We start from the raw sequence: 27537 nt of genomic DNA, 5'->3' as shown, positions 1-27537 counted from the left end.
TATCTTTTGGAATGAGCAAAATGCTTCAAGTTTCACATTAAGTGCAGTGGATTTTTGTCAGCACTTCATGACTCAGATATTACCAGATACTACCAAGAAAGTGATGACATTTATAAGAACAGCAGTCATGTACTCATAAACAGAGATTACAAATCAGTGTCCAAACTATTTATCCCACATATCAGCTTGCAGGATGCACTACAAATTAACCCTTTATTAAAAAAAAAAAAAAAGCGTACATTATTGGCATTCCTCATGCAGCATCATGACAATTTTAAAAATGTGTAACTTATGCTGTCTTTTCAGGGTGAATCAGCCACATATTTATCTATTTATGTTTATTTTTCATAATCTTGCACTCTTCTGTCTAGAACATTAGGAATATTGCAGGTTGTGTGGTTTTTTTTCCTGCTTGTGACTTTCTTAATGATAAAATAATATAAATATACTTTAAAAGAGTATGTTAGATCAGTGTGGACATCGCCACATGTATTAATGGACACTGGCAACAGTAAATGCTCATATTTCACACTGCACTAGAAATTAGAAAGCCCAGAACAAAGCCCAAGGGCACAGAGTGAGGGACAAAGATGGATACATAGGATGTTATCCCAGTCTTTGCCAAATGCTTGCAATAGCAATTTTAAGGGGTCCCTGAGGCCCAGGCTCTCGTTTCACTGTGCCTTCCTTTCTCTTCACTCAAAGTTCATGTGCAGAGTAGAATTACAAGGAAGTTTTAAACCTCTTAAGTGATTTGCAGAACAGCCAGTGGAACTGGAATGCGGGAGATGTTTCAACAGTTTGTGAACTTTGCAAAAGAGGAAGGGAGCACTATTTGTGAACTGCTGTTACTCCAGCACGTGGGTCACATTCCTTGTTATTCCTCCACTTAGCAGCCTGCAGGCTGCCACCTGGTACATGTGTTCCTCTAGTTCGAGTCCTTTGCTGCTTAAAACACTAGATTCAAATCCTGGCTCCACCTGGCTGCTCAAAACAAAGGCTGCACTTTCTAGGAAAGCATACTGTGTTGTTTCAATTTTAGGCGCCAACCAGGTAATTATAATGAAATAAGCCTTTGGGTACTGGCAATGAAGTATCTTTGATCTGCAATATTATGTTTAATAATAAGAGAAAAAAATATACTGTTAGGTGATTTAGATGCATTAAACACTTCTCTAGACACATACCATTTCTAACTAAACAGGTTCTCCTCTCTGCTCAGGGTCCAGATGTGGCCTTTTGTTCCATAATACAAATAACATTTGCACAACTCACATTTTCCACCAGCACTGAATTTTCCTCTCCATTTACAGAATCACAGCATGGGCAGGGTTGGAAAGGACCTCAAGGATCATGAAGCTCCAACCCTCCTGCCACATGCAGGGCCACCAACCTCCACATTCAATACCAGCCCAGGCTGCCCAGGGCCCCATCCAACCTGGCCTTGAGCACCTCCAGGGATGGATGGGGCATCCACAGCCTCTCTGGGCAGCTGTTCCAGCACCTCACCACTCTCTCTGTGAAGAACTTTCCCCTAAATCTTCCTTCCCTCAACTTAAAACCATTTCCCTTTGTCCTGCTTTATCTACCCTTTCAAAGAGCAGCAAAGCCCATAGTTGATAAAACAGAAGTTGAAAAGTACCAAGCCCATCATGATACTCATGTTAATCACAAATTAACATAGAAATTTGATGAGAACATGCATTAATAAGGAGGAACTCCTGCAGTAGAAGCTATCACTGATCTGTAATGTATCAATAAATAAAGGCTAAATACGAACTGCAGCTCCAGTTACCCTGAGTAGCTGTGTGTGCTTTCACTCCATGCCTGTGCTAGTAACAAGAGACACCAACTCAGATAAGAATTTGCAGGGCTGAAACTTTAAAGGAGGAACAGTAATATAGAGTAAAATGTTATGGCACCAAACACAACCTAACTTCTCCTCCAAATTCACCTTTTCCAACTTCCAGTGTTGAATTCTTCTGCAAAAAGCATTTGGTTCTGAAGTAACTCCTCCCAGGAATAAGAACAGAACAGAGAGCCTGCCTGTGCCCTCAAGAGTGACTCTGTGAGCGAGAGTTGTCTTCTGGATGTTCTTCGCCTCAGTTTTCATTGCATGTTTGGGATGGTTTCCTCAACATTCAGCCTTGTTTGTATTTCCTCCCATTATTTCTAATTATACTTCATTATAGCTTTACACAGAACTGCTACACTTAGAAGATAGAAACTTTTCAGAGCTTCTTGACTCATGGAACACTAAGAGGTGAAGAGCCATCTATTTAAACAGCTCTCTTTGAGAAATGTTCTAGCAAGCAGGAATCGTGGTTCCCATCTCATCAGCGCTGGCTGGTTGGTCATGAGATGATAAGTGCAAAACTGAGATTTTGTGCTTAAGGTGATATTTATTCACTACGGAATAATCTGTTCTTTGTGGAGATAGAAATTGACAGGTGACTGCTCCTCCTGATGAATGGAGAAACGTGAATGCTGAACGGGGGGCTCAAAACCAGTCCCCACCACTGCTCTCTTGAACTTCACCTTCCATCAGTAGTAACCTTACTGTGAAACATGATTTTTTTGCTCTGTGTACCCATGATGTATGCCACAAAACATATGTTATGCTTCACACAGCAGGCTTGCTTTATGATGCTTGTAGCTTATATACTAGAATATAAGCTCTGACAGCAAATATAAATCTCCTGAATACACTGCTGAAACTCAAATGTCTACTGCCTACAAAAGATAATGATTGCATGTGAACAATGCAAGTAACCAATGGATATATGTCTCCAGTACATCGAGTAAATGAGAATCTTCAGAGGGTAGGAGATCCCTCAGCTTTTAACTTCTCCTGTCAGGCATTCCGTGTTTAAACAGACAAACAGAAAACACCTCACACAGATAGGTCATAAGATGTATACAAATAATAACAAAAAATTGTCCCAGTACACTCTCCAGACCAGGTAACATTCCAAACCTTCACCAAAGCACTATGATGGCTGCACTGTACATCCCAGATCCTCTAACAGCATCCGCACTGTGAATTAAAAAGATGGCACATTAGAGATGGTGCCATGCTGTTCAGATGAGCTGACATAGTTCAGGGCAGGTAAACATTGATACCTCAGGAGAAAGAGGCTTCTGCAGCAGGCCCACGCGTTCCCTCCCACAGGGTGGGCTGCTCAGGCAATGCCCCCATGCCCCAGGGTTGTGCCCCCCAAGCACAGCTGTTAGCATGGCCAAAGCTCCAGAGGCTGAGCAGCCCCAGCAGAAATTCAAGCTGAGGCCAGGGGGGTAACCAAGGCACGAGCAGTGGAAGGAAAAGGAAAAAAAAGCCTAGTAAGGCTTAGCTGTACCTGGGAGAGACACTAGACCAGTCCTTCCACAAGTCCTAAAAGGACTCAAGTGCTAAGTAAGGCTGGATGCAGCCAACTGGCCTGTCAGGATCTAGCAGGAATTTTTGTTTGAGTAAAGACTGAAGGACTTGGCTTCACAGTTTGTTTCTGCCTTTGCTTGTAAATAGACAATTCCCTTTAACTTCCATGGGAAGAGGACACGGGCAGAACTGGACTACAAATATTTGCAATTCATCACGTTAGCTGGTGAAACAACGACTCAGTATTTTGTTCTCTGGTTCTAGGCAGCCAGAAACAGACCTGGAAACGCATCCATACAATGCAACTCTAGATAACTGGGCAACAAAGACTGATACTTGCAAGGCAAAATGCTAAGCAAGCAACAGTGTTGCAGAGCACTGAGAAGTGCCTGCATTTACCCTCAGCCCAGCGCATCCCCAGCACCCAGAGAGTAGCTCTTTTAAATGATTAATCTCAAACTTGTACAGATTGTACAAAGATTAATAAAAATGAAGGTTTTACTGATGAGAATGTGTGATGAAAAACAGAGCAGCTTTAGAGAGTTATATCAATCTAAGTGGTTATAAAAAAAACTCATAAAAGATGACATTCTAATCTGAATATTTAAAAAAAAATAATCAAGCTGCAATTTCTCTCTCACACCATTTTTACTTTGTTAAACTGAAATTGTCTGTCTAATGTATAAACCAGTTACAACTTAATCTGTAACGTTAAGCTTTTTATTGTTATTTCATGAACCAAAAAAGGGAAGCTGTAGGGCACACTGAGAAGAGTTAGAAAATTTCAGATGAAAACATGAATACAAATTGATTCATGAGATTCAGACTTGGAAGAATAAAAAAAGCCAGAAAGCAGATTACATAAAACAGGCACCACATTAAGCCTCGATTTAATTGTGTTTCAATGCAAGAACAGGAATTTTAGGGTTTAGAAACAGAGCCAAAAATGAGGCGAAGTGAGGGTGTGGGCTAGTCCCGTTGATAACAGAACATAAAGGAAGAGAAGTAGAGTTAATTCCCTCTGCTAAAATATTTACCATCCTAGCACCCTGGGAAAAACACGTATGGAGACAGCAAAAAGATTCTGATTAGTTGTAGAGAAGATCATGTGTCTGCCTGTTTTGTGTCTAACACCATCACGCAGTGTGCACTGTAAAGCTGCATTTTTATCTGTACTTTCCAAGGCAATGAACATCACAAAAATGTTATTTCACATACTGCAGCCATTCTGCCATCTTCAATGAGAAAACCAGCTGGCTGACAAGAGGAAGGCACTGGACTTCAGGGCACCCTATTCTCACTGACTTCAACAGTTTAGGGTTGGTTTCTTTTTACTTTGGCTGCAGTAGAATCAGGATTTCACCCAACACTTCCCTTCAAAATGAGACCCTCAGCTATCAGTGGGAATGGGAAAACAGGGTGCCACAGACAGTGGGTCACTGTCCATCTCAAATTCATGTTGACTGCAGAACTGACCCTGAGTAGGAAGTTTTACACCTCCATATTTTACTAATAAAACCGTTATAGGAAACAGAAGAACCTTTACAATTCACTCCTAGACAAAATAAGTTTCCCTGTCTTGTTTCAGATGCAGTTTTAATAGCATTCTACAAAGATCATTGCTAATTTTCCTTCCAGTGGACATGAGCAAGCAGAATGTGTACAAATGTCCTTCAAACACACTGACCATTTAAAACACAAGCAGAAGCAAAAGGTCAAAAAAAAAAAGCCACTGCATTTGTCTGGCTTTATATGACTTCAGGTTAATGTCAGAAATATGGCTTACAACTCTCATTCAAGCAGCTGAAGATAAAACCAGCAATATTTCTATAAAGTCATTGGGTATGTGCCTATTGTTGCCTATCATGCCATATCATTCCCTGCTCGGTATAAATTATTTCTATGTCCCTTTTATACAGAATATGCCACCATATCAGAGGATTTTAAAGTTGTGAGGACTGCCTTTACAATAGTATTATGAAGGGCAATAGGATTTTCCACACTGTGCAAATAAAAAATACAAGGGCAGAAGCTGATGGAAAAAGTGTCCACAGATTTATGACATCCACTCTGAGACATCTGGGATCTGAGGACCCACAGCTTTCTTGCAGCAATATAAACCAGGTCCCAGCCTCCCAACCAAGCACCACAGAATACCACCAGCAAACAGTAACACTCCCTGCATTAACCTTGAAGCTTTCCCTTCAGATCCCTGAAATTGCCCATTTGTGTGGCGACTCCTGCAGAGATGACAGCCCTCTCTTCTGCTCAGAGACCAAGAATGGCAGGGAAGTCTCTGGATGGGCAACACATAACTAAAATGTTAGCTCACAAGTTAGTGCATGTAGACTCTTGTTCCCTCACTCGAGGACTTCACATGATTTACAAGCACAACTTGAACTCAACCCAATGACATTCCAAACCCAAAATTCAAGTCACTTGGACTATACAGCAGCAGCAGGGAGCTGCCATCTTCCCGAGGAACAGCTCCTTCAATAGATGCTTATTTAGGGCCATCAGACCTCCTTTTGAGTTACCAACAGGCACAGATGTCTAGAATTTAACATTCAGGTCCCAACTCCGTATTCTGGAGTGGTCTGACTGCAACATTTCCACCCATTTCCCTGCGTGCCCCTCGTCCTTCACTTGCTGCTCTTTCACATCACTGTGTTGTCAGAAGACAACTCCTCTGTTCACCTTGTGTTTCTCTCCCCAGCAGTTGCAGTATCAGGAAAGGCACTCTGCTCCATCCCCTTTAATGCTGGCCTCAGCTTGACATTCAGGCCGTGCCTTCTGCCATTCCTTAACACACTGAAGGCACCAGACACCAGAACCCACAGAAATGAAGAAGCTTCCTGTCCTTCTCACAGCTCAACAGGAACGATTGTCATGACGAGTGGAAAGGACACAGCTTTGACCACCCAACAGTATTCATGGCCAAATTGCAAACTTTTAATTTGAAGTGAGATTTCACAGCTGACTGATCAGATATTGGCAAAAAAATGCAAACAGCTAAAACCAGAATGCTTCCAGAAAAACTGCTTCACGAGTTAAGGACAGAAGCTGCTATCTCTACATAAAGTACATGGCAGCAACTTCACTCCAGGGTATTAATAAACTCATCCTGAACCCTAAAAACAACCTACTGAACTGACCTACTGTCAAGTGTACCTGAATTTCAGGTGATCACAGAGCTCTGTAACTACTTGCAGAACTGACTGGTAATGTTTTCTTCCTGATTACCACGCACTCAAGCCTTAGCTGAGCCAGGAAGAAGTGCTGGGAAGAACCCAAGGCAAGGAGCTAAACACAAACTGTCATCATTGGACAGAATCTAGAAGCTCTGTACTTCAACAGAAAGACTGATTCCAAAATTCTTCAATTACAAGATTGAGAAAAGCATCTGAAATACTAAACGCCTGGGAATCGCTTATGAACAGTTCATATATTTTAAAGATGTAAATCTTGGGAAGAATACCTTATGTTCATGGCAACTGAGCTTGGAGGTGCTGTGTATTGTAACTCTCGGCCAGAAAAGACAGATAACTATTTTGGCTCATATTACCAGAGATGAGGCTATGTCTAGCACTGATTTTCCACAGATTCTACAACCTTGGCCTATACCAAAACTTTCAGCTTTGTTTTACCATAGATCATTCATCATTTCTCATTTTCTTTTCTCTTCCTTTCTTTTCATTTTCTTTTCATTTTCTTTTCTCTTCCTTTCTCTTCCTTTCTCTTCCTTTCTCTTCCTTTCTTTTCTCTTCCTTTCTTTTCTCTTCCTTTCTTTTCTCTTCCTTTCTTTTCTTTTCTTTTCTTTTCTTTTCTTTTCTTTTCTTTTCTTTTCTTTTCTTTTCTTTTCTTTTCTTTTCTCTTTTCTTTCTTTCCCTCTTTCATGCATTCTAGGTCACATACTTTACACTGCTAACAGCCTGACTCCCGGACAAGTAAAAAGCCATTTATTTTGCTCGGTACTCCTTCAATATTTCTATTGTGTCTTTTTTTTTTTTTTCTTTGCTGAGTTCCCCAAAGAATAACCTCTTCCTTGCTTTAATAACTTGGACCTCAGTCAAGGTTGATGCGTTACTCCATTTTGCAGGATATTTTCTTCAGAAGAGACAAAACAGTGTCTAATATTGCAATGACTGATCTTTAAAGTGCTCAGATTAAAGAGGAAATCACTAACAGTTGCGGAAAATAAATGTAGGAAATAAGCTTTAAAAAGAAAGAATCAGCAGCAAAGGCACCGAACTGTGCACAATTTGGGGATCTTCTTAAACACAAGAGATGTCCTTGGCAGATCTCCTCAGCCTCAGTTCAGGTCACTCCAATACACATGGGTTACTACACTGTTATCTGTCCCCGCAGCCTTCCAGCACCCTTTGTGAGTGAGCCAGAAGCAGCTCCAGGATGTTGTTTCCTTCATGCTGCAGCACTGTTCTGTATGGACTAAGTCGGTACCAACAAGGCTTCAGCATTCGTGGACAACTATACGAAAGCACAGACATACGTGGTATTTTCTAGATTCCTCTTGCTGCTCAAGCGAGACTGCCAGCACGTGCTTAGGCACCGGGAACGTCTCAAAGCACGTCGGCGATACCAGCCTTCAGGAGGGAAGTTTCCACTACTCGGGGCGCAGCAGGCAGCCTTTGCCTCTACCTCGACCAGGATCCACAGGCGGCTCTTTCGCTCACCGGCCGAGCGGCCCCCCCCGCCTGAAGCTCCCTCGGGGTACGGCCGGCCCACGGGAGCGCCCCGGGGCACCGGGCACGGGCCGCAGAGCTGTGCCGCCCCGGCGGGGCCCCGCGGCGCCTCGGGGCCTTCCTGCTTGGCCGGCGGCAGGAAGCCCCGCGGGGGAGGCGGGCCGGAGCCTCTTCCCCGCAGGTGGGAGGGCGACAATGGCCGGGAGGAAGGAAGCCGGGAGGCGGCGGGCCGGGACACAGGACGCAGGGCCCGGCGAAGGGAGGGAAAGGGAAGAGGGGCGGTAGGAAGGGGCGGCCGGGGCGGCCGTTCGGGAGGGCGGCGGGCGGCTCCAGGGAGCTCGGCTCGAGGGGTGCCGGCAGCCTGCGGCCGCGGCTCGTGCCGGGCACCGGAGTCCGGCCGTGAAATCAAACGGCTGCGTAACGCGACCGCTCTGGGAGAAAGGTTAGACGGGAGCGCAGCGCCTTACCCCTTCAGCGTGGATCCCAAGTTCATCTGGTTCCACGTCATGCATTCCAGCTGTGATGTCATTTGGTATAAATTGTCACTGCGGTGAAAATAGCCAGAATTAGAACCAAACGCACTGCCATCGGTTTAGCACCGACTCGTCTAAATAGCGACATTTCGTTATCGTCTTTAGATCTAAAAACAGCAACATATTTATTTATGTAACGTGTCTTATCGATGTAATCATTTGTTCCTCGGGAAAAGGAGGGTAGGGGAAGGGAAGGGAAGGGAAGGGAAGGGAAGGGAAGGGAAGGGAAGGGAAGGGAAGGGAAGGGAAGGGAAGGGAGTCCCTTGTAACCTAAAAGCCTGTAAGCCAGTGCCTGGCTGGAAGCTGAGACACGAAGCTTTTTCCCTTGCAGAAAAATCACATCCGATATCGGCACATTTAAATTAATGGAAAGAATAGAGACCCGCGGGCTAACAAAGCAGATTATTTGTTTTAAAAAGGCAAATCTGTTAACTGTTTTAACCGGGAGTGTAAAAGATCACGTGCTTAATGGAGTGAAACAGCTATCGTGACTCGTGATGGATGGCACAACATCTAGGGGCTTGACAGGCAGAAGAAAAATGGAGTGGCTGGGCGATAAACTAAGCTCGCCACGGGAACGCGCTGGGACGCCTGATGTCTGCCCGCTCGCTGCGGCGCGCTGGGAACCGGCAGCGACGGCGGCACCCGCGGCTCCTTCGGAGCGGGCACGGCTCGGCTCCCGGCGCGGTGCGGGGCGGTGCGGGGCCGGCGGGAGGCGGAGCCGAGCCCGAGGATCCCGGGGAGAGCTGCGGGAGGGAGCCGCTCCTCCGCCGGGCGCTGCGATCGACGGCGGGTGGGGAACGGGCGTTCGCAATGAGGCGCGTCGGGGCTGATTAATCGCGCCGGGATTCGCCGCGCTCAAGCAGCGAGTTTCTCTCGTCCCGTTACTAAAGAGGGCTTTCTTTCTTCTTTTTTTTTCTGCGTGGCAGGTAGAAGCGACCTAAAAAAGTCAGATTCCAGTGGGAAGCTTTTGCATATAAAAACAAATTAAGTGACTTCAATCTCGAAGTATGCGCGGTACCATTTGTCAGTATCACCGGACGCTATTATTCATTAGTGTGTCTGAACTGCTATTATGCTACTACAATGTCCCGCATATCAGCTCGGGGATTGTTAAACTCTCCTGCAGTTTCCCCATTTGCAATAGCAGCTCGTGCTGGTCTGTGCCAACTACGTTTTGCAATTCCACGAATTCTTCCTGTAATGCTGCCGTAATTAATTCCTCCAGGACCCTGATTTTTATTAGAAGTGCCCGCCCGATGCATTTACAGCAGGAGATTTCCCTTTAACTTTCTTTCCCTTGACAGTTCATTTATAAGAGCCTCCCCCACGATATCCACTTTTTCCCCTCCTTTGCTTTTTCATAAAGCAATACACTTATTCATCTTGTCACTCGCCAGCAGCCACCGTACCGCACGCCGCCGTCGGGTGACAGCGTCCAAACCCAGAGCCCCCGGACCGAGCCGCAACCCGCCCTTCCGCCCCCAGCCGCCCTTACGCCCCCTCCCGCCTGCCGGTTATCGGCCGCGCTCCGCTCCCCGCCTCGCAGCCCCGACGGCAGGGACGGGACTCGGGAGCAGAGGGGCGAGGAGCCGCCCGGTAGTTGGTGCCGAACCCGGACGACCCGGAGGGGGCAGGCGGAGAGCTGGGGCCGGGGCCGCGCTGGCCTTCGGGCACGCCGGGGGACACCGGGGGCATCGCCGAAAGATGGAGCACGTCGCATCCGACGCGTGACGGAGTGCGGGACGTCCCTACGCCCCGTTCACGCGTCGGCGCGGCTCGTTATTGACGGGACCGGGAGATGAGCTCGTGGAGATAGCGGCCCTAGTCAACATCTCTGCTTCGAATGAGGCTTGGGCTGGGAGAAGGGAAGCGGGTCCCTGGGGACGTGCCTGCATTGACTGCAGTCGGAATCGTTAGCCCTCCAAACGGCCACAAAGGAGACGCTAAATATAACTTATTTTCATTAGGAGATGCTTTTAAAGAGAAAGGAGAGGAAGGGGGGAACGTTTCTACAACGGGATTAATGTAAGTTGGAGTGGAATAAAAGGAAGTCCACGCGGAGCAAAAAGGGAACTTAAAAGGAAACCAGTAGTAGATCATATAGAGTTTGTTTTGGCCTGCACCGCGGTATTACCGAGTTCTTGACCTCTGCACAGAGAGAGCTATAATCTGAACCGAGACTCCTCCACTTTTAAAGTCTTTGTAAGTGTGACTCACAGTAAATTTTCAACATCGGGCATGTTTACTACATCGAGCAGCGCGAGGTAGAAAAGTTCACATCCCCACGTCACCGCCCCGTGCCCGGCTGCGTCCCGGGCAAAAGCCGCCTCGCGGTCACCCACCCGCTCGGACGGAGCCCGACGGGACCCAGCGGGAGGGCGTAGGGCCGGGCAGAGCCGAAGGCTCGGCCGGGGCGGAGGTCGGCGTGCCCTCCGTGGCAGGCGCGCATCCACTACGGATGCGCGCTAGGCGGGCGGTGCGGGACAAACGGTGCGGGGAAAAAGGCGATGTCCCACTACGCCGAGCTCCTGCTCTCGGCCACGCCGCCCCGTTCCGCGGCTAAAGGCGGCCGGCAGCGCCCGCTCTATGGGCACGGGCCACAAGGAGCGCCGGCACCGCGGGGCTGAGCCTGAAGCCGCGCAGACGAGCACGAGGTGAAAACAGGCTTACAGATGGTAATACAGGTTCCGCTAAATCAGCGTCGGACAAAAAGAGGGCGGTTGGTTTTCAAGCAGCCGGAATCGCGGCCAGCGAGGCAGGCTCATCTCTGCACGGTACCCGGCCACCCGCCTGCCGCTCCTAGCAAAACGCATGAGTGCAAGGAAAGTCGTTTTTCTTCGGATGCTTCTGAGCCCGTGGAAGTGAGGACAAGGGGTGATCGGCCTCAGCCACCTGTTCTGCTAGGACGCGTGCTCCGGGGCTGCCCCTCGGCACGGAGCGGGCTAAGCCCCGACCCAAGGGCTGCCCCAGCATCCCTGCTGGCTGCCGCCAAGAGCCCTCGGCACAAGTGGCCGTTCCTGCTCAGCTCACGCGTCCCAGGATCGGGCTCACTCCACTACACGTTCGAAAGACCACTTTGGTGGAACAAGAGAAAAAGAACCCTTCGGATCGAGCTTTGCAGACCCTTCAGAAGAACCGGAGCTGCTCGTAAACGGCAGGGGTAGGCAGGTTTCGCTCCGACTCTCCCGAGGGACCCCCCTCGAGGGAGGAGCTGCAGCCTTCACTCGGAGCCGGTGGCCAAAGCGCAGAGCAGAGCGGCGGAGCAGCCGTTCCGCCGAGGGCAGAGAAACCCCGCAAAGGGGCTCGCGGCCCTCCGAGGGCTCCCCGCAAAGCCTATTTATAGACGGCCCCGCCAGGGGAGCCGCTTCGGTCGCCTCGGCCAGGAGCTTTCCCCGCCAATTATTCCGCACGCTAATCTCTCTGGATAGGCTTCTTTCCTTCCTTCATTACCTCATTCCCTCCTTCCCTTGACGTCAACTCACGTTCGTTAGCGAAGCGGCTTCTGGAAGTGACAGAATTGTGTTGTCCCGCTTCCAGTGCTGATTAATCAGAGGCGATAGAGCCGGCCTATGAGAGGAGCCGCTGCGGCTTCCTTCGCTCAGGGATATTGTTTTGTGTGCCGCAGTTACTTAGCAACTCCGAGATACGGGACCGGCTCCAAGTTCACAAAAAGTTGAAGAATAAATTTTGGGGAACTTCTCACTAAACACGTTGTAAAACTGCGAGAGGCACGCCCAGCCCCCACGCCACACCAAAAAAGAAGGGAAGCCGCGATTGCAGCGGGCCTTCTGTTCGCGGGACCAAAACTCTGCATACGCTTTCCTCCCAGCAAGGAAATTCGAGGCTTGTATTGCCCCGTTCTCGAAAAAACCCTCTCTGCGGTCCGGTCCCCTCCGCTCCCGAGAGTGGAGCAGAAACCTTTCAGGGAACTGCCGTACAACCGCCTCAGAGCATGCCCGACCCCGCACACACTCTGCGAGCACCCGCACCGCCGGCCCTGCCCTGCCCTCCTCTGCTCGGCCGGGCCGTGCCGAGCGCAGCCTGCACCGTGGGACCGGAGCAGGGCAGCGAGGGATATTCTGGGGCACGCTTGGACCGGGCTCGGCCGGCGGGGAGCCCTGCGGCCCGGAAACGGCACCTGCCAGGTGCTCGGCTCGGCCAGGGAAAACCCGAGACGCTGTGGGTCTGGGCTGCGGGGGCAGTGCCAGTTTTTTTGTTTTTTTCTTTCTTAAACGCGTGCATCCTATTTTCCTTTTTGTTGTTGTCGTTGTTTTGGTTTTGTTTGTTTGTTTGTTTCAAGCGGAAGGCAGACGCGACCTTCTTTCCCCGCCGCTATAGAAAGGCGCTGGCGCAACACGCCGGTGCCAGAGCCGCCCGAGCAGCAGCCGGTGCGAACCGACGGGAGGGGGAACGGGGCGAGGCGGAGGTACCTGTTGTAGGGGGTCCGCAGGAGCAGGGCCTGGCTGCCCGTGCAGCTGTCCGTGGGGGTGTGACAGCCGTACACCGGAGCTGGCACCGAGTACTGCTGGTCCCCTGCGGAGAAAGCGGGACAGGTTAGCCCGTGCCGCGGCCGCCGCCCAGCCCCGCGTCGCTCCGGCCGGGAGCCATTACCTAGAGATGGCTGCTGGCTCATGGGGTCCTCGTGTTTGAAAGAGTGGTTCGTAAACTGCGCAGCGTGGTGAGACGGCGTGTGGCCGTAGCTCGGAGTCCCGTCAAAGGCCACGGTGCCGTAACCTGCCGGAGAGAGCACCGCGGGGTCAGGGGCCGCCCGGCCCGCACCTGCCCCCCGCACTGCGGCTCCACGCGGCCGTCGGAAGAGAGACGTCCCCGGGGCAGCCCCAGGGCCCGGGCACCGCGGGAAGAGGCGCGGCCGGGGGGGCCTCCCGGCCTCCGCTCCCCCAGCACAGCCACGGCACTCGGCGGGGCTGCGGGCGCCGGGCGGTGCCGTGTGACCCCGCGGGGTGCGGGGCCGTCGGGGTGCGGGGGGCAGCCCTGCGGGAGGGCCGAGGCGGGCAGCCCGCTCTGGAGGGCGGAAAGTCGGAAGTCTCGTTCACGTTTCAAGAGAACAGATCGGCTTCGGTAATAAAAAGGATGTTTTCATTAATTGTTACTCATACTAAAGAGGAAGATTCCCATCTGCTCTGTATACTCCTCTGCCGTTTCCAATTTAGAAGTTACCCTTTAATCTTTTTTTTTTTTTTTTTTTTTTTTAAGAGCAGCTTTCTGAAGAGTCTGCAATAAAGAATGTTACACGCAAAACTAAAACTCCTCCTTTCAGCGAAAATTGCTCTCCAAAATAACAAACAGCCGATTTGGTTTCCTACACCGAGCAGATTCAGATGGAACGCGAGCACCTCTGCTGACCCCGGGCCGCCGCGAGCCCGTAAATCAGGTGCTCGGACACCGACTTTCATTAATGACTTGGAGCTGGCTAAACAACTTCGGCTAAGAAAGTAATTACAAAGTAATATTATCTCGGCGGCTTCTCGGCTCGTCAGCAGTTACCCCCAGAACCAAGTTGCTCCGAAGTCACTCTTCCAACAAAACAAAACAGAAAGCCCGGCGCGGGCTGAGAAAACAAACGAGGCCGCCCCGAGCGGCCGCTCTCGCACCGTGCCGTGTCTCAGCCCGCTCCCTCCGCTCGGGCACCCCGCGGGATCCTCTGCCAGCCCCCTTTGGGCGCGGGTGCCCGGCTGATAATCACAGGCACTTTTCCGAGCTGTTCCCATAGGGGTAACGCGGGGACCCGCGTGCCGCTTCCGCAGTTGATTGTCTCTGCAGGCAATAAATTGGACCCAGCCGCACTACGGGATTTAATCAACCTGCAGAACTGCGCAGGAGAAATTACGGGAGTGATGGGGATGGGGAAAAATCCGAAGGCTATAAAGGTGAAGGTGGGGGCTATAAAGCCCTCACCTTCGCGCCGGGTTTGAGCCGATCCCGGCCCGGCGGGGCTCACTCGCCCCGGCCCGTCGCCTCCCCTCGCCCGGAGCCGCGAGCAGCGGTACGAGCAGCGCTGACAGCGCGGTACCGTGCGGGCTGCCGGCCCGCAGCTGCTTCTCGCTTCTTATCTCCTCCCTTGGCCCTCGGAGCAGAAGCTCAGCCTTCAACTCCCTTTCCCCCTTTTCCCTCTCCTTTTTTTTTTTTTTTTTCTTTACTTTCAGAAAACACTGACACTTTCTACATTACTTTTGGCCCGGTGCAGACTTTTGGTGACCTTCACAATGCAGCTCGGAGCAGAACGATGTTTTGGCCACATTTTCCGGTGTTGCCTGACCCAAAGCTTCAGGAATGTGATAAGAAAGCCGAGTTCTGAACCGAGCTGCCGATAGCGAGGTCTCTTTAATTAGGGCGTTATCAGAGCCGGGCCCGATTAAAACGTGCTGAAAATAATTGAAAGCTATACAGCTGCTGCAGCACGGGTCCCGACAGAGGACTCCAGCTGTGGAGGAGCCCAGCCGGGTGAAGGAGACGGGCGGACCAGAAAGGGAAAGCTGGGCAGAGCTTCCAAAGCCTTGCTCCCTACCCCCACGCCCCGGCCCGGACTCGGCTGAAGTGTCATCGCAGAGCCAAGGTAACGTCTTTCCCACGGTCGGGAGAACAGGCTATAAGCCCGGGAGTTCAACCTTGAGGAGAACGAAAACAAGAACGTTTTATCCGTCGCCGAGAATAAATCAATCAATGAATAGAAAAACGAGCACCCTTTGCCGAATTCCTCCTCGCCGAAGGAAGGAGCGCTACCCGGCCGGAGTGGGAGGGAGGGGCCGCGCTGCCCGAGCTCTGCCCCCCGCAGCAGGGCACGGCCACGCACACACCTGCTCACCAAGTGCGGGACCTGCCGCCCGCCGCCTCGGGGGCACAGCGGTGTGCTCCAGAGCTGCGGAGACGCCCGCACGGAGCCCTGCCGGGCCTAAGGCCGCAGCCAGGACGGGTGCCGTGCTTCTGAGCGTTAAAGGCTCCCCTTCGCTTTGAGGGCTCAGCAAGCTGAGGACACCCGCTCACCCACCCGCATAGGCCGAGGCTCGTTCCCTCACCCTTCTCGTCATTACATCTGCTCGGCCATTAAAACCGTCTCAGCTATCCGAAATACTTTCAGGTGTCCGAACAACACCAGCGGCCCCGTGCTGCGACGGCCACCACCGGGGTTGCTGCGTAGCTTCCCCAGCCGAGCCGGGCCCCGCGCTCCGCTCCCAGTTTTTCGACATGGCAGACCGGCAATGCCCGGGCCTCCTCTCCCTTCCCCGCCCGGGCCCACCTTCCTTCGCCGCCCTCCCGGGAGCAAAAGCACCCCGAAACGGCCGTGCGCCGGCAGACCCGCCACCCGCAGCATCACGCCTGCGGCCCGAGGCTGGGTGTCGGGCCGCGGAAGAGCGGAACGTCCGCCGGCAGCACGGAGCCGGCCCCGAGCCCCTCCGGTGAAGTTGGCTGCGAGAGCGCGGCTTCGGGCCCGCTCCTCCAGCCGCCCCGCCGCACCCGGGCAGCTTCTCCCGGCCGGGCAGCGCGGGGACGGAGCGCGGCGAGAGGCGCAGCCCGGGGATCCCCAGCGACAGCTCCGCGCGCTCTCCCTCCTTGCTCGCCTTAGCGCCGGCAGATGTTTACATTGCGGCCGCTGGAAGAAAAACCATTAGGCGATAACCCCGTTCCGTAGGCGGGGGCCGACCGATCGTTAGCCGCGCACCCACGCGAATTTCTGGGGGCAGCGCGAACCGCGGGGCCGCGACGCTCGCAGCCCGCCTCGTCCCCGCCGCGGAGCCGCCGGGAGGGAACCAGAAGCCGCCCGGTGGGCGCGGCCCGGCCCGGGGAGCCGCGCGGCGCTCCCGAGATCAGTCCGACGAGCGCCTGGAGAGCAGCACCGCGCGGGCAGCAGCCCGCATATTCAGGAGGAGGTAAACAAATCTACCCCCACCCTTTCAGTGCACGACTCGCGGAGGGAACGGGCTCGGGGCGGCGGCCCCATCTCCACGTCGGGACCGTCCCCAGCCCCGAGATACGGCCCCGAGAAGAGAGAAGGCTGCTCCGGCCAGGGCCCCACTGCGCCCGTGGAGCGCCGCCCGCGGCTCCCGGAGCTGCCCGGGGGGGCGCGGCGGCGGCAGGGATGCGGCAGGGGCCAGCCCGACGAACCCCGCACGACGGCCGCGGGCTCCGTGCGTGGGGCGAACTCCCGGCGAAGCTACGGAGGCGCCCGCGGGGCTGAGCCCGAGGCCGGGTGATCGGCGCCGCTGCCCTTACCCTGGTTGCGGATGGCTTGCTGGCTCTCCAGGCAGTTGGGCAGGTAGGGCCCGTTGGGGAACATCCTGGCTTGGCCGGAGGGTGGCTGGCTGGGCGGCGGGGCGCCGAAGGGCCCGTAGCGACAGGCCCCGGCCGTGCCCGTGAACTGCCCGGAGAAGTGGACGGTGAAAGCGCTCAGATACTGCTCCTCGTGCGGGTCCGACCCGTTCCAGCTGGGTTCCTGCTTGATGAAGGAGTGCGGCCCCAGCGAGCCGTAGGAGGCCCCCGGGGGGAAGTCCAGGACGGGAGCCCATTGCGCAGCGCTGCTCACCGGCATGGCGCAGTTGCTGTTGCCCGGTAGGGAGGGCACGGAGGGCAGCAGCGCGTTCAGGTCCCGGACGTCGGACCCCATCTGCTCGCAGACCTTCTGCCTGCCGCCGGGCAGCCAGTCTCCTCCCGGGCCGCACTTATTCCAGGACACCTGGCCTCTGCCCGCCAGACCGGAGGCCGGCTCCGGCTGCAGGCACCAGGCCGGAGAGCTCAGCCCCTTCGGGGAGGTTTGCTCTGCGACGCAGCTCCCCGGGTCCAGCCCGGCGGGAGCGGGCAGCAGCGACAGGGAAAGGTTGTTCTCCAGGATCGCCTCCGGGGCCGCGCCCGCTCGCAGCGCAGGGCGGGATGCGCGCGTGTCCGTGCGGCCGCGGCCGTGTCCGTGTGTCTGTCCGTGTGTGCCGGGGGGGAGAGGGGGGGCACGGCCGCCTCGCACGCCTCACCTCGGCTGCCTGCTCGCCCTCAACTTTGCAAAGCTCAAATAGAGGCGCTCGCAGGGGAGGAGGAGTCAGCCGCGACGATCCTCCATTCACACAACCTTCGTCAAGGGGCTGCCCACAGCCCGCTCTGCTGAACGGACCCGGGCCAGCCGGGGGAGGGGGACGGGGTGGGGGGGCGCGGGGACGGAGGGGGAGAGGTTACTGTGGGAGAATATATCTTTCCTACGCATCCCTCCCACCCTTCCTCCGGTGCAAGCGCCACTAAATCTCACCCTAACATCCCTTCGCTTTGGGAGACGTGGCGAGACCGCCAGAGGGATGCGGGCGGCCCCGTAAGTACGTGCTGTGCCGCTTCCTGCAGCCCCGCGCACGTCCCGCGGGAGCCCCGAGGGCGGCGGGGTCGCAGCCCCGGGCACCGAGCGGAGAAGCCGCCACCCCTGCAGGACCGAGGGGAAGTGACCCGGCCCGGGGCGAGCCGACCCGGCGAGGGAAAGTGTTGTCTTTCCAGGTGCTCTCCCCGTGCGGGAGACGTCCGCGTCCCCCGAGCCGCCCGTGCCTAGAGGGGAGGAGGCGGCTGAGCCGCTGCGGGAGGACCGCAGCACAACGAGCGCCCGCTTCGGGGATTCACCCGGCACGGCTCCGGTGAAGACCCGCACTCTCCCTTCCCTACCCAACCCGGACGGCGGCTCCGCAGACACGAACCCGGCGGCACCTCACGCATTATCTCGGACGGCCCTCCCGGGCAACTCGGCGGGTGGGGGGCCGTTCCCGGCAGCCAGGGGGCCGCGACCTTTTCCCCGCCCCTACCGGCAGGGCGGACGGCGAGGCCCCCGGGACGTGGCCGTGCCTGCCGCGGCCAGGCGCACCCCGGCATCCAGCGCAGATACGAGCCCGCCGTCTCCCCCGATAGAGACTCACCGAGCGCGAATCCCGCCCCCCTCCTCCCGAAGCACTCGACCGGGCCGTCGGAAGGCTTAGCCCCTAGGGCACGCGTGTCACAGCTCCGCGGGGCCGCGTGTGGCTGCGCTTCCGTTGCGCTCCGCGCCCGGCCGGCCGCACTCTCAGCCCCGCGCCGCGGCCCCGGTGAGAAGTCGCTCCCCCGGAGCTGCGGTGCTAAAAGCGCCGCGAGGAGCGGTTACCTGCCGCTGCGACGGTGGGCCCCGATGTCCTCCGGTGGCAACTGGAGCTGCGGCGTTCCCATTCCCCGAGGCGTTAAAGTTACCGCGAAGCATCGCCGACCTCCAAACGATGTTTTGAGAACGTAAATGCTGCAACAAAATAAATCGAAACGGCCCGTTACCGGCGAAACCGAGTGTAATTTCACGTTGTCATTACACTGATTAACAACACCCCTAGGGTTCTGCTAACTAGCAGAATTTTCACAGGCTGTCTTTAGACAAATCGCTTTTAAATCGCCCTCTTTGATGTGTACATGAACGCGTTTGTTACAGAAATCTGCGCGTACGGTAAGAGCGAAAGGTTTCTTTGCCAATACTGAGTAAGTCTGAAGGAGCTGCTGCTCTCTGTGTGGACACCCAAAACGAATTCGATCTCGGGAGATGAGCGAGCGCAGCCCGCTCCCGCGGAGCGAGGAGACGCTCCTGTCTGCTCCCTTCTGCTCCCCTCTGCCCCCCCTCGCCCCGCTGTGTGCCCGCAGCCCGCAGCCTGCTGCTCCCGCAACCGCGGGGTCCCGGGCCCTGGAACGATGAGGGAAGGTCGGGGCTGCTGTTGGACCCGGTATTTTCTGCGATGGATCAACATGTGGAGTTGGTCCCGTTAACTGCCGGCTCCAAAATCTACAACGTACGTACTTAAATATAAATCCTTGTGCAACTTAAGCAGAGCATTTTATTTCCCGTGAAAACCAGACCTCTCTTGGTACAAACAGAAAGCGTTCCTGTAACGGAACGTTTCTCTACTCTGCACGTTTTTTCCTTTTTTTTTTTTTTTCTTTTATTTTTTTTTTCTTCTTTTTTTAATAGCCTAACTTGAGAAATATTCTGGAAAGGGAGAAACGTTTTCTCGATCGCTTAGGTCTGCGTTATTCCGCCCGGGAAGAATACCGAAGCCCTTCCAAATCTTCTCCCGCATTCCCAGCACACACGGCCGGGCGCTGAAGCAAGCAGCTCCCTCGGGCATCAGCGCATCTCCCTCCCGGCGGCCCCGGCTCGGCCCGCAGGGACGCTGCGGAAAGCACCGCGCCCGGCACCTGCACCTCCCGGCACGAGGCAGCCCGCCGGGACACCGGGCGGTGCCGGCGAGGAACGGGCGGACGCTCCTCGGAGCCGAACCGGGACGCGGCTTCAGCCGACCGGAGCAGCGCGAGAAAAGGGGAGGGCTGGAGACGTCAGGGAAGGAGCCGGAGTCAAATCGGCTCCCGCAGCCGTTTCCTTACAGTCAGCACAAGCGAGAGGTAAAAGCTCCCGCCCCCGCTGCGGGGTCGAAAGCGGCCCGGGGCCGCGCGTCTCCTTCGAACGGTGCGGGCACACCGCTCGCGTCCTGTCCGGGGTCCCGCACCCCGCACCCGGGGCCCTCCGGCGAGACCGCGCCGCGCCCCGCAGCCCAGAGGTCGCATCCCGGCCTCGGCGCGGCTCAGAAGAACGCAGAGCTGGCGGCGCCGGGCACGGCGGCCGTTCTGTCGGGGTACCGACCCACACGGCCGCGACCTTCCCACCCTCTGCCCTCCAAACTCGGTCCGATCCAAATCTCGGGCGGGCAGAAAGATGGCCCAATGGCTTTAACCGGTAATTCCCGGGAAACGATCCACGTCCGATCCTGCTCACGGGCTAACGCTACGAGACCAACCGACGGGTATTTCTGGGACGGGGTCGTTGTGCTGGGAAAAAGGGGCTCGTGGAGCTGCTCCCGAGCCATGAAGCGCCTCCCAGGCGGCGTTCCGCTCTGCGCCGCCGTGCCGACCAGTTAACGGCCCGGCCGTTCTCACCACGCTTTACTAAGCTCCATAAACGATCCCCTCGCGGCTCGAAGCGGGGGGAGTCTGGCTTAAACAGAGATAAATCCCCGGCGCTGTCGGAGCCGCTCACGGCACGCAGGGGGATCTGTCTCCTTTCACTCGGGGAGCCGATCAGACTTTGATTACTTAAGCGCCAAGAGCAGCAGAAGCAGGGCTGCGAGCCGCTCTCCAGGAACGCGGAGAGGAAGAGAGAGGCGGCAGGATCTCACGGCGCGGCCCGACCCGGCGCTCCTCGCGGGAGCGGATTCGGGCTGGGGAAACCCCGGGCCGCCCGCAACGCCTCGCAGCGCCCCCCGGGGGCGGCGGCTCCGCTCGGCCCTAGGCCCCGGTGCCGGTCTCGGCCGGACGCCGGAACTCGGGCCGCTCTTCCACCGTAAATCTCCGCAACGCTGGAACTAATTACGGAGGGACGCGTCTCAATTTGTTCCGCATTAGCGCCGCGCCGGACCGCGGGCACCGAGCGCGGGAAATTGATGAGCCGAGCCCCGGGCGGCCCGCCGGCCCTGACCCCGCGCTCAACCCGGAGAGCGGCGCGGGGCGGGCCGGGATCCGCGCTCCGCCTCCCGCACCTGCGGGGCCCCGCGGCCGCACGGCGCTGCCGTCGGCGCCCGGATCGCCGCGCCGCAGCGCCGAGAGGCACGGGGCGGGCGGCGTGCTGCTGGGAGCCGGCGCTGGGAGGCTGTCGGTGCGGGTCCGGCCCCGGCCGAGACGCTGGAGGATGGAAAGCCCGCAATCCGCGACGCCGTTCGGATCCGGTATATGTGGCGTATTGAAAGTCTCAGTGATGCAAGGGAAATACTCGTGGAGCAGCTAAATTGATGAAATAGAATTCTTACAGGTTTTCGGTACTTAGACAAGAAAATGAAGGAAAAGAAAAAGCCCTTAGATATATAAATAGAAGAAATATCCAAGTTTTCGCATGATCCCCAGTGGTTCGGAAGTCATTAAAATTATTATGTTTGGAGGGGAAAAACAAAAACAAACTACAGTAGAACGCAGCACATGGTACAAACGGATACATGGAAACCGAGAGTAAGGAATTCCTATTTCCCTCTCGTAGAATGCAGATTTCGCTACGTAGGTTTACTTCACTCTAAATGTAATGCTACAGAAGGAAATCAGGAACGGTCCCTGTTACGTACACAGATACTAAGAGTTCTTCGAGCTCCCTGGAACGTTGCCTTTGAGCACAGACACACATCCGAGATGTAAAAGAAACATTTACAGATTCAGAAGTGATAGGAAACATCCTAACAGATGTGCTGTGCTCATTGCCACACTGCTGTCCTTGTGGTCACCAGTGGGTAAGCAGTGGCCGACTGCAGCTGACACCAGCAGCAGCCTCAGGTCTGGTGCCTGCAGGGTGTTGCAGAAAGGGCACAGAACATGAATCGCTCCGTCCTGGATTCTCCTGCAGATCTGACACAACCATGTTCTTCTTAATACTAGCTGTGCCTGCTTTCATGTTACAACAGTGTCACTGTGGAACAAGCACACTGCAACGGCACAAGCAAAGTCTGTATCTCATTTTGTTCTTTCAAAGCCCCTTTTAGCAGCGACCCTGCACAAAGATACTCCTTCCACCAGCCCTTCTCAGGGGGAACGAATGGTGCTTCGGGGAGGTTGCTCTGACTTGAGCTGAGATCTCAGCGCTTTTCTCAGGATTCTGTTCTAATCCCACAGACTTCAGAAGAATTCGTGCACAGAAGCACCTGACTGAGGGTGCTTCAGGGTAAGAGTGGTCACTGAAATCAGAGCTGGAGGACTTCAGTGCATCGGGCTGTAATGCCTTGCCGCAAGGGGAAAGCAGGCATAGTCTCTTTGACCACAGATGCCCAGGACACAGGGTGCAGCCCTGCAGCTTCATTAGGAACTGAGCACACCTGGTCCTGTGCTTATTGGCAGTCATATGAAGGCACACCTCACTTCTGTCTCTGGACTGTATGCATTGATATGTCTGGATTGCAGCAAATAAGCTCATTTTTTCCCTCATCCAGTCAGCTAGAAGCAACAGTCAGCAAAAGTGTAGCTCCGATCAAAGTGGGAACTTTGCCAGTTCTTTACTCTGAAACTTCCCAATGTATTTTTTGTTTGAGGCCAAAGATTTACAGCCAAGCCCTCTGTTATGTGCTGTCACTGCTGTGTGTGATACCTGGCCCAGCAGTTCCATGACACCAGTGCCTCTGCCCAAGAGAGATCTGCTGCAAGCAGTGGCAGAGTCTGGTGCTGTCTGTAGGGCTGACTACAATTAACTGGACTGTGCAGGTGCCTGCATGGCTCTCATCAACATGTCACTGCAGGATTTGGCTGTTCTCACATTTGTGACAGTTGTCATTCAGCAGCAGCCTCCGCTGCCCTCCCTGCAACCAACAGATTTGTCTTGCCAAACTCCTTCTGAGACTCATGCACGGACAGCTGGAGATGAAGCTTGTGGGGAGAAGTGCAGGAAGAAAGGAGAGAGAGGGAGCCCATGTGTTGATCTTGCCTTTGAAGTCAAATTTATTTGTTATGAGACACAAGGGACTCCTTTCCCTTCAGATCTGAAGGATGCCCTTACATTCACTTGAGTACTGTTATGACCAAAGAGTTAAAAGCACCAAGATCTTGCTGTAGCCATGGAACCAGAGACTCTTGCACCATTCGTCTTGACAGCTTCCTTGTTTCTCCCTCCTCTTACATCGTAGCAGGGTTCAGTGAATTACGGATCAGAACTAAGACTTGCTTTTGTGATGGCTCAACAAACTCTCTTGGAGTACTTTGCATGCTAGCTGAAATGAAAGAAGCAAAACAAGGAAAAAAAGAAACCTTGCCAACTTGTTATACACATATATGTGTTTAAGTGAAACAATGAAAGGAACAGCTAAATAAGTGTGACTCCTTTCTGGGGATCACGCGATCTCAGATTAATTGCTCCATGAACAGATTTGCAAGTAGCACCATAATGCTAATCAGGATATTTTAAAAGTTTATGAGCAGTTGCTTAGGAAAAACAAGATAAAGCCTATGGAAATCTGATACTGGTCAACAGTGCATTTATTCAAAACATAATACTGACATCAAGTCTCCATAAATCCTTTGCAAATGAAACTTCCATTGTGATCACTGTTCCAGATCTCAATGATTTATTCGTTTTTTCTTTGGTAGACATTGGGTATATCTCAGAATGCACAAGTTATGCACCCACTGACACAGAGTTCATCATGCCCCACGAGGTAATACTTTTTAAATTCAAATAAAATAATTCAAATGAAGAAGTATTCCTACAATGAGTTTTTTTAATTATTAGTGGATTAGCGTACACGAAAAAACTAACTTTTTTTGTGATTTGCTTCAAAACTCGGGGCTTCCACATTGCCAAGCAGTCAGCTCTTGGGAGAAGAGCAGAAATTCCATTGTACACAGTTTCGAAACAGAGTTCTTAGCAATTTTTCTCCCACTGCTTCATCCTGAAGAGCAGCATCCTTAACAACCTATGTGTGCATTTGAGGAGATGGCTTCTACTGCTTTGAGCAGCTGCTAACATCTAAAGCAGACAGTGAAAGGCTAACCTGAAGAGCTCCACCAAGACGACAGACCATCCGCACATTTTCCTAACTCAGTGAACAGAACTTCCCAATTCGTAGAAGCCAGATGGTCTTCACTGCTCTGGGTTTCTTGTTTTTTACATGCTGGTCTCTTAATTGCTCTAATCAAAATGGACTCTCGGTTATCAATTTACTCCAAAAACTTCTGAGCAGAAGTCAAAATAAGTTCAGCAGATCGGTTGGATGTCAGCAAAAAACACGCTTAATTTTTCATCAAACAAACTTCTCTCAGAGGAACTGCTGGAGTCAACTTTAGGCAAGGCACCATGAAATAATTCTATGTATGGGTGACAGGAACACCCTGTGACAGCTACATATTCTTTATCAGGGAATGTAAACTCTTGAGTAAGCTGAGTAAACTCTTGAATAATTTTCCTTACATTATTAGTCTCTGTTGAAACATCAGCAATTCTCCAGTCAAATAAGAGCTCCAGAACATTTCACACTTCCAATATGTTCCACTCCAATGCCATGTATCAAGGACATAAATCAGTAGACTTATTGTTAAAGGAACAGGATCATTCCCACAGCCTCAGCACACACGGTGGAGCTCACAGTCTCACAGGAGATAGGTTTTCTTCAAGAGCTGTAGTATTACTTAGTAATCCCAACCAAAAGGGTGGCCTTAGGCCAGCCAGCACATGGGGGATGAGAGCTGCCCGACAAGAGCAAGGAATCCAAGGAACCTCAAACACAGTTAGAAATGGGAAGCACTACCCAGCCCTCGATGCCAAGTTATTAGATGACTATGGAGCTATGCTTTGTGGAGCACTGTGAGGCTCCGAATACTCTTGTATAATTTTCCCAAATCACAGAAGTCCCCTGGGAAATGTCAGTAATCAAACAAAATCTCGTGGTCAGGAAGCTTTTCTTCATTCAGCCAATTTTATTTCCCCTTCATCATTCCATCTATTACTCATTACATCCTCCTGCCAAACACGACATAATTCTCTCTCTCTCTCTCTCATGCTCACGTGTTTCAGTTCCTTGTAGACCGTGATGCCCTTTCATCCCAGCTTTTCCTACTCGTTATTCAGGCTGCACATATTTAGTCCTTTTCATTTTTCCTGCTGTCCTCCTCTGAGCTCCATCCAACAGCATCTCTCCAGAATAGAAGCACTCCATGTCAAATCAAATATTCTGCACAAAACTATATCTGGCAGTCTCCAGACGTACAGCCACAAAAACCAATGACTAAATCACCTTGAAGAACTGAGAATCCAAAGCCATAAAATTGTCAAATCAGGATAGGGAACTCTGGACAACACTGCAAGATCAGCTCCACAGGAAGCCCTTAACTAACAGCATCTTCAGAAATTTCCCTGGCCTGTTTTATGGTCCTTGTCTCAAGGAACGTGTCACAAAGTACGTATTTGTAGTGATCTTTATGTTCAAAATATTTTATAAGCATTCTCTCACAGTGACATTATTAAGATAATGGTAACTGCATATCATAGTTATACTCTTAGTCTTAGAAGAGAGTGTTGAGACAAAAGTTCTGAAACAGTGAAGCTCATGTAGAGACAACTTCATGCTCAATTAAATTACTTATTTTTAGCAACTCATGCTCAAAACATCAGAACATCTGTATCACTGTTACACAATACATTCCTTCTATTATCATATACTACTTTGAAGCAGCAGCTTCCACAGCCTTTCCTTGCCTAAAATGTGTGCTTCTTATCCACGAAGAATGCAATGTCATTCCACAAAGCAAACCATATTAAAAATTATACCTTATCTATATAATCGAAAATTTCATAAGCTCAGAGGTTGAAAGACTTCAACTTCAGTCATCTGAAGGTGGTGAACATGCTAATCCATCTAATCAAAACCTGAGAGCACCACATATGTGAAACCGGGTTTACACCTGGCTAAGAAAGGCAGTTATCTGGATATCTTCTAGTAGATTCTCCTAGTTTTGCTCTGACTAGATGTGGACAGTGGTGTCTGTGCCCATTCAGACAGAACTACATTATCACTGCCTGAAGTCAATGTTTGATTTTCCTTTTACAGTGGAAGGGAGAGGTGGAAAGACTGGGACTTCAGCAGTGCATCAGCCCTGAGAAAAGAGATAAGAGAGAAGTCCTGGTACCGCTACGTGCAGCATAGTGTGTTAAATGACCTGTGTGCAATACACACTGATAAGATGTAACTTCTTTTTTAAGTCAGGTTCAGGTTGAGAGTGAGTCTTTGTGCTTTCTGGGACCTTGCCTAAAGAATCTGCTAGAGGAGCACTGACCATTTGGGGTCAGAAAAACTTCAATTTGGGAAAAGCATGATGGCTTCAAGTGCCACGTAATGGGGGAAGTCTGCATGCCTGAGCAAGAAATACCTGGGTAACATTCAAAATGGAAAGGATATCTCAAGAAATTGGCAGATTTAAAGGACCATAAACATTCAATAGGAAGGAAACAGATGACCAAGTGAAGCATCTGCATGTAGCCACTAACTTGCACCTCTGTGCAGCAAAGGGGTACATAACATGCATGTCCCCAAGCCAAGACCAATTGTTTTAGAACTGCATGACTAGAGGATGGTTTCTGTCTTTCCGTAGTGCCATTCTTTCCCTTTCACTCCAGTTTCTTTGCTCTCTCCTCAGTTTGTTCTCGTTATAAAAGAGAAGATTGCATTCCTTTTCAGCCTTTTCCAGGTAACCAAAAAATGCTATACAATAGCACAGATAATTTTCATGCCGAGGACCCAAAGTTGCTTTGATTACCCGGCAGACATTTACAAGCAGAGCGGAAGTGCAGGGAGCCTCACCATGTCTGCCCTCTCTCCTGCCTTGAATGTTGGCTGGTGCAGCAATCCGGCTCTGCCTCACCAAATGCGGCCTTCAGCTGTTCTGGGGCTGTGAGCTACCATGTGCTTTCTTGATTATGGACTAAAAAAAAGTGGCGCAAGGTCTGCAAGGCATTGGGCCCTCTGACCACCGACAAACCTGTAATTGCCATTTGGGTTAGATTGGAAGCATATTCCTAGAGATGCCATTCCTGTTTATAAAGCCTTTTGGGGTGAACGTTGCTCAATGGAAAAGCAGTACAGAAATTTAACAAAAGCCATGCTGCAGAATGTAAAAACAAAAAAGTAATTCTCCCACAGGAACTGAAAGGCATTTCATACATGTCCAATGAGACATTAAAAATAATTATGTGGAAGAGTAATAGCTCCCTTGGTTGTTTTAATATATTTTTGTCTACAAACAAGAAACGTTCTCTAACTGCTGCCTTGGCTTGTCTTGAAAGGTCCCTCAAACAAAAGCCCTTCAAGTGACCCTTAGATTATTAAAGCTCAGTAACAATGAATGCAGATCTTAGTTAAATCAGAGGCTGTAAAAATAAGAAGACAGCAGGTTCAGTTCTGGAAATGAATGTGCCTCAATGGAA

At 52.4% G+C, this 27537-nt stretch overlaps 2 protein-coding genes across 24 annotated transcripts in view; one reads left to right on the top strand and one right to left on the bottom strand.

Moving 5' to 3' along the window:
- The window catches only part of WT1 (WT1 transcription factor), an 89539-nt gene that overhangs the window by 25171 nt on the left and 36831 nt on the right, over window positions 1–27537 (bottom strand). For 12 of the 23 annotated variants that reach the window (XR_016467404.1, XR_016467406.1, XR_016467405.1 and 9 more), the window contains exons 1-4: window positions 16845–17375; window positions 13227–13349; window positions 13046–13148; window positions 8547–8624 (exon numbers count right to left, since the gene is read on the bottom strand). Coding sequence is in view for 20 of the 23 variants with exons in the window: in XM_090142115.1 (XP_089998241.1) it covers window positions 8547–8624; window positions 13046–13148; window positions 13227–13349; window positions 16845–17235 (695 nt within the window). In the remaining 3 variants the exon portion in view is untranslated. Of the gene's footprint in view, window positions 1–8546; window positions 8625–13045; window positions 13149–13226; window positions 13350–14227; window positions 14250–14531; window positions 14674–16844; window positions 17590–18729; window positions 18878–27537 lie in introns of those variants that run through there. The other 11 variants (XM_031607192.2, XM_090142117.1, XM_031607193.2 and 8 more) reach the window with 6 other exon arrangements.
- Window positions 17499–18908, top strand: LOC116237883 (uncharacterized). Its single transcript, XM_090141982.1, has 3 exons — window positions 17499–17546; window positions 17740–17926; window positions 18099–18908. The coding sequence occupies exons 1-3, from the start codon at window positions 17499–17501 to the stop codon at window positions 18566–18568; spliced, it is 705 nt and encodes a 234-aa protein (XP_089998108.1). The 3' UTR covers window positions 18569–18908.

Source organism: Phasianus colchicus, chromosome 5, assembly GCF_987193195.1.
Source record: "Phasianus colchicus chromosome 5, bPhaCol1.hap1.1, whole genome shotgun sequence".
NCBI classification, from domain to species: domain Eukaryota; kingdom Metazoa; phylum Chordata; class Aves; order Galliformes; family Phasianidae; genus Phasianus; species Phasianus colchicus.
The sequence above is the reverse complement of the archived record's forward strand: the minus strand, read 5'-3'. Positions and strand labels throughout refer to the sequence as shown.